Source organism: Mus caroli, chromosome 9 (assembly GCF_900094665.2).
Source record: "Mus caroli chromosome 9, CAROLI_EIJ_v1.1, whole genome shotgun sequence".
In the NCBI taxonomy this organism is placed as follows: domain Eukaryota; kingdom Metazoa; phylum Chordata; class Mammalia; order Rodentia; family Muridae; genus Mus; species Mus caroli.
The window spans coordinates 42,599,811-42,611,782 of NC_034578.1; the positions used below are offsets into that span (position 1 = coordinate 42,599,811).

At 46.5% G+C, this 11,972-nt stretch overlaps 1 protein-coding gene across 1 annotated transcript in view; it reads left to right on the top strand.

The window, feature by feature from the left end:
• Positions 1 to 11,972, top strand: part of Dscaml1 (DS cell adhesion molecule like 1) — a 324,246-nt gene that overhangs the window by 290,139 nt on the left and 22,135 nt on the right. Inside the window, exons 18-19 of the mRNA XM_021171656.2 lie at positions 2,938 to 3,084; positions 5,032 to 5,187. Of these exons, the coding sequence (XP_021027315.1) occupies positions 2,938 to 3,084; positions 5,032 to 5,187 (303 nt within the window). The remainder of the gene's footprint in view (positions 1 to 2,937; positions 3,085 to 5,031; positions 5,188 to 11,972) is intronic.

Below are 11,972 nucleotides of genomic sequence, written 5' to 3' on the forward strand. Positions count from 1 at the left end.
CCTCCTCCTTCTTCTTCTTCTCTTCTTCTTCTTCTTCTTCTTCTTCTTCTTCTTCTTCTTCTTCTTCTTCTTCTTCTTCTTCTTCTTCTTCTTCTTCGTCTTCTTCTTCGTCTTCTTCTTCTTCTATATATATAAGAGCCAAGCTACCCTTGTTGTTCTAGGCTTCACTGTGTCCCCATCTGTCTTTAATGTGCACGAAGAGACTATGGAGTTATGAAATTCTAACCGCTGATTGGCAGAAGCGTTTAGAGCCTAGTTCTTAAAAACACACTGTTGGATGAGGTGGCGCACGTCTTTAGTCCCAGCACTTGGGAGGCAGAGGCAGGCAGACCTCTGTGAAACCAAAGCCATCCTGGTTTACACAGTGAGCTCCAGGTCAACTAGAGATACATAGTGGGGCCTTGTAAAATAAATAAATCTTAGCACCCTGATAACTAGAAAAGCTCCCACAGCCTGATAGTAAATGAAAGCATCCCTGTTCTCCAGAGATGGGGAGAACAGGAACATGCCTCCTGTGCACACAGGAAAGATGACAGCTGGGCCTGAGCCTGCATCAGACTGAGATCGGAGATGGGGTCTTGACTCCTCCAGAGGAGGATCCAGGCAGTCAGTTTCTGTCTCTCTCCATGTCCCTCTCCCTGTACCTGTTTCTCTCCCTATCCATGTCTCTATCCCTCTCTCCCTCTCTCTCTCTGTCTCTCTCTGTGTCTCTGTCTCTCTGTGTGTGTCTCTGTCTGTCTGTCTGTCTGTCTGTCTGTCTGTCTGTCTCTCTCTCTCTCTCTCACACACACACACACACACACACACCTAGAAAGCAGAATAAAGGAGATGCAAAAGAGTTCTCAAGGCTTCTTCCTATATTGCTTTCCTAAATGAAAGACAGAGTGAAACACTGTACAAGCTTGTCCCCACTGTTCTGAACCTTGGCTAAAGGTGGGCACTGTCTGGAGCTTTCAAACCCTGGTTTCTAGGCTCCATCCCCAGATCCTTCTCATTGCTCTAAGACACAGCTGAGCTTTGGAAGATCTCAGATCTGAGTGGGGAAAGGGAGAGGAAAGGCTGACAGAGAGCAGAGGGCTGTAGAGAGCCTGAAGGAACACAGGCACTCTGTCCTGGTCCCTAAGCTTTTCCCTGACCTGAAGATGCTGGCCACAGACCTGGCTGGGCTGAGGAACACCAGCTTGTCACCTTTCAGGATGAAGTATCAATTCAAGCAGAGCAAGCCTTAGCTCAGGAGTCTTATAGCAGTCCCTGGGAGCCCATCAGTGTTCACTGGACCCTAGTGCTCTTTGTAACAGGGTCTCCAAGGTGATGATTAGGGAGGGGGAAGCGGCTGCTGCTGCTTGTGGTCCATAGCATACCTACTAGAGCCACAGCTGGGTCAGAATTCCCAGAGTGCAGCCAAGACTGACAACAATGAAGTTCTCTATCTAGTTAAAGATATAACCACCATGATGAATATCCAAGCAGGAACCTCTGCTTCCCCTGTGCTTGGGAGCAAGACCGAATGCAGCACACCCCCAGGAAGCTCTGTCTGGAACCGAGGCCAGCCTACCTAACCCTAAACTCCCATCCCTCATACCTTATCCAATAGTCCAGACCAGAACCTCAGAGGAAGATGGCCTCCATCACACAGACCCAGCTCTTGGAGCTTCCACCAGAGAGGACTCAGCGCAGGCTGTGGAGTCCTTTTCAAAACAAAGGAGGAGACAGGAAGAAAGTTTCCACGTGCATTTGCTCAGCAGTTTTTCATACTTAATTAAGGCCCTCGTTAGCCTGTCAGATCCTGATCATTTTCTGGCAATATTAGCACTCCTCCTGGGGTATTCAAGGGCCCCTGCCTTAGCAAGAGTGTCTTTTCCATAATTGTATTACCTTCATTTTGTTCGAACGGGCGATCTGTATTAGTTTATTACACTGGGTCCCTAATTACATGGTGCTTATATTTTTACACCTAAGTAATATGAAACAATAATCACTCTCAAAGAGGATCGTTAGGATGATGTATTATCATTTAAATGCTCATAAAAATTAGAGTTGCCTCTTGTGGGGCAACGGGATCTAATTACCTTCCCTCCAGCCTCTGCCTCCTCTCTCCCATTCACGGCAGATCGGGCTTGCTCTTTCCCACTGTCCTGGGCTCCTTGGAAGCCAGCACAAAGTGTCGCTGAAGTTCTTCTTAGCAGAGACCACCCCCAGTGTTTTGCTCCCACTGTGAGAAAGGGCAAGTGGCCTACAGTTAACCCAAGATAGGGGACTTAGGAACCACAGAGGGAGCTATCAGAGAGAGTCAAGGTCAAGCAGTCACCCATGTTAGCCTCGTGCTGTAGTTTCAGGACATTGAAACATTTGGGCATGCTCTTACGTGGACATGAGACAAGAAATAATGGGCTCAGAAGTCCTTGTGATCTCCGAGGGAACTCTCCAACCCTATACCGTGGTCCATTGAGATCTCCATTCTTCTTCCCTTCCCCTCCAGCTTAGCCCCAGAACAAAGAGTCCCCCAGGTCAGACCTGGGTTCAGATCCATCTATGGTCAGTGAGCACCAAGGGGCTGGCAGCCCTCAGCTAAGTTACAGGTTGGGACTTGATTGGTCTCCCAAGCCACCACATTCATCTTATGGACGCTCTGTCATGGCCTACTGAGGAGTTGTTGCCTGGATTACTCCCAGGTTCTTCCCTGCCTCCAGAATCTAACAGAACCAGAGCCACCATGCCCCAGAAAGCTGGGAGCTGAGACTTGGAGAGATATCTAGGTGCTTCAGACTGAAGCAGAGGAGATTTGAATAGCAGTACAGCTCCCAGAGCTGTGTCAGACAGTCCCTCTACTCATCTAACTTTATATCCCTACAATGTAGGGTGACAGAGCCCAATCTGAGATGCATATATTATGCTGTCTCTCATACCATAACTGACTGTTGATTTCCCCCTCTGCAGTGCCCAGCCAGCCTCCAGAGAATGTCCGAGCTCTGTCCATCACTTCTGATGTGGCTGTCATCTCCTGGTCGGAGCCCCCACGAAGTACCCTCAATGGTGTCCTCAAAGGCTACCGAGTCATCTTCTGGTCACTCTACGTTGATGGAGGTAAGTCTTTTGAGATTGATGGCTGGGACCAGGCTGATGGGCTTATATCCCTTGGGATTTGCTCCAGGCCTGGTTAGAGCTAACGGCTCTCAGTAGTGTGTCAAATACAAGTGCAGCCCCCTTTCCACACATATGGAAGCCTCAAGAGTGTGATGTGGCCGGGCAGTGGTGGCACACACCTTTAATTCCAGTACTTGGGAGGCAGAGGCAGGCAGATTTCTGAGTTCAAGACACCAGTCTGGTCTATCTAGTGAGTTCCAGGACAACCAGGGCTACACAGAGAAACCCTGTCTCGAGAAAAAAGAAAAAAAGAAAAAGAAAAAATGAGTGTGATGTGACAGTAAGAGAGTAGATCAGGGTCCATTTGCACGTGTCATTTTTAGTCTGGAACCAGAGCCAGATCCAGGGTGGAGGTCATATACAAGATCACCTACCTGGTGAGGGACAGTAGGTACCAGCCACACCTAGACAACAGCACATATCGGGATACCGAGGCCATTTGCTATTCTAACAACATGTTTTTATTAGGACTTTATGGCCTTCTTAGTTGAGGAACAGATGGCACACACAATTGTGTATTGAGGGACTGTTTTCAGTGGAGGGAGAGAGGGTGGCCAGGATTAGTACCTGCAGGAAACTGTCTTCATCTAGGCCTGGAGCGAGGAAGCAGACTTATTCAAACCTAGGGAAAATGCCCCTTGACCAAACTCAGGTGTCAGTAAACCCAGCTGGGCAGTAAGATGTGAGTCCAACTGCCAGCAGTGACCTAGGGCAGTGTGAGGGGTGGGGCCCAAGATGTGAGTCCAATGCAGGGAGCAGCCTGGGGCACGTGAGGGGAGGAGCCAAGCTCTTAGTAACAAGAGGGCAGCAAAAGGCAAGTGGAAGAGTTACCCTTGGGGAGCCTTCTTTGCCTCAGATGCTGGAAGGTCTATGGAGCCCCCAGCAAACACATCTGCTTCCATGCCCAGTGGTGTACACTAAGATCTTCCAGGGCAAGGAAGTCCATAGGCTGCAGAGCCAGAGCCTGGGCAGCCCTGTCTATGCACAAAAAAGTTTCACTCACTTTAATGGAGCACAGGGGCCTGTGATGAGTTTGCATCCTAGTCCTGAACATCATGTCTCCCAAGGACCACGGCACCCTCCTCTCTGGAGGACCAGGTATGTGGCTCACAGCCACCTGTCCAGGTCACTGGCACCTCCCTCCCCACCTGGACTCTACTGGAAGGACATCCCTGATCCATTTTCTCCTACAAAAGCCAGGAAGCTTCAGTCTTCTGGCTTGACCCCTGAAGGTCTCCCAAGACCCTTTGATGTGAAATCTCAGGCCACCCTGCCAGCCTGAGCTATAGAGAGAGATGCGGGATCAAAAAAAAACAAGCAAACAGATGTGACCCTTCACCGTGTCAGAGTAAGGCTCCTTCCAGAGCTTGCTTTCTCTTTTCCAAGACTTTCTGACTCAGCTCTCAGAGAAGACATTGCATTGGCCTCTCTATCCTCCAAAGACCACTGGGATTTTAGACGAGCTAACCCTTCCTAGGTCTCTCTATGTGTCCCAGACAGGTCAGCCCTGCTTTCTATACTCAGGCCTCCGCCATCCCCTTGCCTCAAAGATTGAATCTTTGAGCATGATGGGGCATGGTGTTCTTACCCTCTGGACCCTAAATACTACACTGTCACCTGACCACCTAGCTTGAGCCCTTTGCTTCTACCTGGTTGTCACTGAGGCAAGTACAGGGTCAAGGTCAACTGAGGTTCAAAGCCAGCACATACTCAGGTTCTGGTTAAGCACTTAGGGAGAGATATGGCCTAGGAAGAGTGGCCCGGGTCTATTGCCTTACAGAAGATCATCTAGCCCTCATACCTATAGAGTAGAGGTCTGAGCCCAGGCTGGCAGAGGGCAGAGAGCATGGCAGGGCCAGCCTCATGATCAGGGACCTGTCTCCACAGAGTGGGGCGAGATGCAGAATGTCACCACCACAAGGGAGCGAGTGGAGCTTCGGGGTATGGAGAAGTTCACCAACTACAGCGTCCAGGTGCTCGCCTACACGCAGGCTGGGGATGGTGTGCGCAGCAGCGTGCTCTACATCCAGACCAAGGAAGATGGTAAGTTTGAGAATGACCTCCCACTCTGCCCTCAGGAACTGACCTCCCTGGAGCACACCTCACATATATACTACTTACTCCCAGCCACTATCCTGGGAGCAAGGCAAGAGCAGGACACCATTTTTTCTCTTGCCCCTTTGGGTCCTTAGTGGGTGGTGTGGAGTTTGTTGACACACTCTGAGATGAATGCTGGAACATCTAAGCAACTGTCCCCTCCCTTACCACTCTGCTCTCTGGAGCACTGAGTCACTATTCTCACAATTCCGCTCCCAGTACCACCCACAGGGCATCCTTATGAAGCATCTCTCTATTCCCCTGCCAGACACAGCCTACTTTCCTCTAGGTATGGATGTTGCAGTTGGTATGGGATCAGGAATGCTACCTAGTACATTCATGGTTATGGACTTGGTGGTCATCCCACAGAGGCCCCAGTGTGGTCCGGACCTTGAACTCACTGGCAGACAAATGGAATCGGCCTCCATGTGGAGCTGTAATCACTAAGCTCTTCCCAATTGAGCAGAATTAGGGCCAAATTCAAGAATATAGTGTGAATAAATGCAGGCTGGAGGCTGAGTCAACCCTGGAGGGACCAGTGGGGAGAAGGGTTAGACTTCCAATGGGGGCCCAGAATTGCACAAGTCTGGGAGAGCATTAAAGCAGAAGCTGGCCTGGTCCATACCCCACACACAACTCTGGGCTCCTGCTTCTGCCCACCCATTTCTTTCCCCACTGTGCCCGAGTACTCTGATAGTGTTATGATATGTGTGTATGTGATGTGTGTGTGCATGCATGTGTGTCATGGCCCGTGTGTGGAGGTCAGAGGACAACCTGGTGGGATTGTTTCTCTCCTTCCATCCTAGCATGGGTTTCAGCGATCAGATTCAGATCTCGAGGACCACGTGTGTTTTCCTGCTTAGACATCTCACTAGCTCTTGGTTATTTCTTAACTGCATGCCCTGGGTCAGGTGCCCTGTCCTTAGAAAGGTTACATTTGGGAGAAGAGTGCCCGGAACACAGTAGGCATGTAAACAGTACTCATTGTTGGCATCATGGCATTCTTCTTACTCGGCCTATGTTTCTTCGAGAAATACGGAGACATGGGATGTAGAGTCTACCCAGATATTTGGCAGAGATTCTGTAAGGGTCAGAGTTGTGAATGGTAGGGAGGAATTTTATCCACTTCCAGTCTTTCCCAGCATTTCCCAGCCCTCCTGCCACATGTACCTGTCATGAACCTTGTCATAGCTTCCTAGGACAGCACTGGGCAAAACCACCTGCCCTTAGGTAAAGGATAAACCGAGCTTTCTCACTCAGCCTGGTCCCACCATAAAACCTGGGATCATGCTACAAGGGCATCTCCCTGGTCTTTGGAGATGATTTGCTGAGGTCTGTAAGTTTCCTGACACTTCAGTCAATGCCATAGCCATGAGCATCTCCCTGTGTTTAACCAAAGCAAGGCCCCAAGGGAACCCAGGGGCCTCAGACATCATCCTGCCCTTCCAGGAGCCCTCAACAGTCCACCCAAAGTCACTCTCAGGGCCACTCAGGAACACACACAACAGGATCCAGACCTAGAGTTGGAGTTGGGGACACTGTTCCCACCTTTAGGAGACAGATGCATGGTGTGGACAGAGTCCTGGCCAATTCCACAGAAGAGCTGGCCCAGTCCTGTTGTCAGGTCTCAAGCCTTTGCCGCCTACTCCCAGTTTCTGTATGACAAAGTGGGAACAGTGGTGCCTCACTGAACTAAAAGAAGTGAGTGGCTAGAAAGCTCCGTAGAAGCAGCCTGCAAAAACAGCAAATGATAGTTGCTTTGTGGCTACCAAGGTGTGGTCAATGACACAACAGGGGAGAGACTCAGTGTCCCCAAAGGGACACCCAAAGTCAGAAAGAGTGTGGTATCAGATAAGTCTCATCCCAAACAGCAGTTGTGACTTGACATGCATCTGTCGTGCTGTGCTCCTGTTTGTAGTCATTTGGCTGGGAAAGCAAACAGGTCCATGTTCCAAGCACATCCCCTCTGTGGGAAGTTGGCTAAGTAGATGAATCTGAAGGTCTTAAGACCGACATGCCCACCACCCTCGGGACTTTACATTTTTCCTAAGGAAAAGAAATTAAAACTCTTTAGATGCAACAAAAAGAAATATAAAAATATACAGGGTTGGGGAGATAGATCACTCTGAAAAATGTTTGCCATACAACATAAAGACTGAAGTTTGATCCCCACAACCCACATAGAAAGCCAGGTATGACAACACACTCTTGTAATCCCAGAGCTAAAGAGGTAAAGACAGAGGGATCCCTGGGACTCATTAGGCAGCTAATTCTGCCTAATTGACAAGCTCTAGGTCCCAGTAAGAGACCCTATGGCAAAAACCAAGGTAGAGGCTTCCTCGGGAACACAACCGTCTGTGCTTGCCCTCATTCAGGTCTGCACATTCATGCATCCATGCACTAGCACACACATGAACAGGCACACACACAAGAAATAGGGGACTGGAGCGGTGGCTGAGCAATTAGGAGGACTTGCACTTCCCAGAACCAACAATGCAGCTCAAAACTGTTACTACAGTTCCAGGGAATCCAGTGGTCTCTTGTGATCTCTGCAGGCACTGCACATACCCGGTGTACATACATTCACACAGGTAGAGCATTCATGTGCATAAAATAAAAATATACAAATAAAATCTTTTTAAAAGAAGAAAAAGGAGGAGGAAGAGGAGGAGAAGGAGGAAGAGGAAGAAGAGGAAGAGGAGGAGGAGGAGGAAGAGGAGGAGGAGAGTGCAAACATACAAGTCACAGTCTCTTCTAAGTGCAGAACTCAGTCTGTGCTTGGCTCCAGGCTGTCTTGGTTGGACTCAGTTCTTGAACTATAGAGCCTCGTATCTACTCCTTGTGGAAACCAAAGCCATGACAAGCTTCATGCTAGACTGCTTTAAAGGCCTTTAGCTGAGGAAAGAGCAGGACTAGAGGCATTCTGGGAGGACAGCCCTTGTTGAGCAGAGTCAGGTAAGGACCAGGGACAGAAGCTTGTGTGATGCTTCTATGCTGGGGCAGCAGCTGGAGGGAGGAGGAGGTGAGGGGTAGGAGCCGAGGGCCAGGAGACTCATGTCTGCCTTCCTGCTGAAGGCAGCCAGAAACCAAGTGATTTTTTTTAAATGCCTGCCTAAAGGTTATCATACTGCTGACAAGAGAGTCAATTACTGGGTCAGGACTCCAGGGAGGATCAGGACTCAGGAAGAGAGCCCTGATGTGAAGCCCACTCTCCCTAAGGGACATTTTCTGATTCTTGAGGCCATGACTGAGACAGTGAATAGCTCTAGGAGAACACAAATTAGAGGCCAGGGCCTGCTGGGGAGTTTATGTCTGTCTAGTGAATATCACTCTCCCTAAATCAAAACCTTGAATACAAACACTCCTTAGAGTCCAGGATAAACATAAGCCAAGTGTACATGTTTCTCCCACACCTATAATTTGAATTAAATTATATCCAGGTGAATTAAAGACACCAGAATTGCTAGTGTCCAGGATGTACCTTCTCTTTGGGTAGATGGTTACCATCTGAATTCTCACATTACTGATACAGTTTGGCAAGTATTATGCTGGTACACAATAAAGTCTAGTGGGACAGAATCAGCAAATAAAGAAAAGCCACTAGGAAAAATACACAAAGGAATGTATAATTTCCACACTTGAAGTGACCAAACATGGACTTCGTGACAATTATGCTTGGCAAGGCTAAAAATTACAATAAACCTATCAAATGGGGAAAAAATTTAAACTAATACCAAAATTTAGAGCTCGGTAAATGAATTTAAAAGTGCATTAGGCACAGCTAAAGAGATAAATTTTGAATTGGAAGTTAAGGCGAAAGAAAAGAAGCGGATGAAGTACAGACGACCAAATGCCTAGAGCCATGACCCTCAACCCCCAACGACGACACAGATGATTGGAGGACACAGATGATTGGAGGACACAGATGATTGGAGGACACAGATGATTGGAGGACACAGATGATTGGAGGACACAGATGATATTCACATTACAGTTCATAATCAGAGCAAAATGACAGTTAGGAAGTAGCAACAAAAATCCCTTATGGTCGAGGGACCACCACAACATGAGGAACTGTACTAAAGGGTCATAGCATTAGAAAAGTTGAGAGCCAACTGGACTAGAAAGGAAAAATGACCAAGAAAAACACATAGACAGATTATCTCTAATTAATTATCTTCAAGCTTAATATGCATCCATATCAATCAGAAATCGTGTTAAAACCCAAATTCTGGTTCAATTGGCCTAGGCTAAGACCTGAGGTTTTCAAATGTCTAACATGTTCCCAACTGATGTCCATGGTAGTTGATGGACTATTCTGAGTATCAAGGATAAAGAGATGTGGAAGACAGCCCAGAAAAAGGAGAAAGAGAAGTAAAGCAGGGGATGTCTTAAGGATGATACACACTATCAAGCCACAAAGCCAAGATGTTCTAACCCTGTAGATGGCAACTTAAAGACATACACACTGAAGCACCATATAATCAAGTAGGAGAAATGAGGGACGGAGGGAGGGATGGGGGAGGGAGGGAGGGAGGGAGGGAGGAAGGAAGGGAGGGAAGGAGGAAGGGAGGGGAAAAGACTGAATGAATGAGTCTTAGAAGCAACCAGAAGGAAGAAGCAATAAGATTATAAACCAACTTGTCAAAAATGTTGGAAGCTGAAAACAACTTTTAAAAAAGGCACCAGTTATATGTAAGGAAATCATTATAACCTGTGATGTCTCACATAGACTATGCTTCAAGATTAAAATGAAATGAAGACATGTTCACTCAGAGGACTGGAGGCAGGGCTCAGCCATTTGGGGTACTTCTACTCTTACAGAGAACCTGGGTTTAGTTCTCAGCACCCACGTCCTGGCTCACAACCATATGTAACTCCAGTTCCAGAGGATCTTTGTCCTCTCTGACTTCTACAGGCATGCACATGCAGCCAAAACACTCCCATACATAAAGTGAAGGGGAAAAGAATCAAAACAATAAATAATGTTTTATTTAAAACATTTAAGTAATGAAGACATCTTCATCCCAGCAATGGCTGAAAGAATTTATCACCAACATACCTGCCCTGGAGAGATATTCAAAGATATTATTGTTTAGCTAGAAGGCAAATGATCCCAGACGGAAGCTCAGTGGTGCAGCTAGAAAAGCAAAGCAATTAAATGGTGAACATATGGGTCAGTCTAAATTCATACAGACAGTATAAAATGACCGTAATGATGATGGATGTACAGAACCGAAGTCCTCAACAACGACACAACCTGGGGGAGAGCATGGGAAATCTCCAATGTCTTTGCATTGTCTAGGAAGAAAAGTGCCCATTGATAGTGAACTTTAGTAAATTAAAGATTCATTTAGTGGTCAGGTGTGGTGCCCCAAGCCTGTTAACCCAGTACCTGGGCGGCTGAAAGAGAAGGATCCTAAGTTTTAAGCTAGTGTGGGTTACAGAGTCCTTATCTCAAAAAAAAAGTTGTTTTTTTTGAATAGCCACTGAAAACAGTCAGGCTAATAAGAAATGCAATATTATTTATATAAATGCAAATTTTATATATGTGTGTGTATAAATCCATATACATAAAGTATAAAGTATCCATATATATATGAATATTTTGCCTGTGTGCATATATGTACACTATGTGTATTTCTGGTGCCACGGAGGTCAAAAGAAGGCATTGGATCACCTGGAACAGTACCTATGGATGGTTGTAAGACACTTTTGATGCTAGGCATTGAGCCTTGGTCCTCTATAAGAGCAACAAGTGCTCTAAACCACTGAGCCAGCTCTCCAGCCCAAGAAGCATCATTTCCAAAATACTCAATTCAGAAGAAGTCACAAAAGCAAAGAAAAGGGAAACCTAAGAAGTGAAACAAGTAGGCACCATTTTAAGAGGTTAAGTCTAAGCACAAATGTGCCAGTTATTGCATTAAAGCTAAACGGAGTAAATCCAAGAAGACAAGGGCTGTCAAACTGATCATTAGCAAAATACAAAAGCATACTATACTGAAGACATCTAAAGCATAAGGATGTATAAAGAGGAGATGGAAAGATGGCTTACTGGGTAAAATGCTTGCTGAGTAAGGCTGAAGACTTAAGTTTGGATCCCCAGACCCCATGTAAAATAGTTCATCCAGAATCTTAGAGCTCCTTGTTATAGTAAGATGGGATGCAAAGACAGGAGAAGTCCCAGAATTTTGTAACCTCCTATCCTGGCATATGCAGAAGTAAAAGAACAAGAGAAACCCTGTTTTAAACTAAGTAAAAGTTGAGAATGGACACATGCACTGTGGCATATGTGCACATGCACACACACAAGATGATATACAGAGGTGAGTTTGAAAAGAAGTGATAGAGAAATACAAAGTATAGCATGACACCTGTCTGAGACTAGAATATTAATATCAGACCTAGGATACAAAAGGACAGATGGTTACAAGACTCCATCTACTAGGCAGAGAAACAAGCATGATGGCATGTAAAATTCCTAGCAACTGGAAGGCAGAGGCAGGAGGATCATGAATTCAAAGCCAACTGGTGAGATCTGATCTACAAAAATCAGATAGATAAGTAAGTGATAGATAGATAGATAGATAGATAGATAGATAGATAGATAGATAGATGGATGGATGGATGGATGGATGGATGGATGGATGGATGGATAGATAGATAGATAGATAGATAGATAGATAGATAGATAGATAGATAGATAGATAGATAGATGGATGGATGGATGG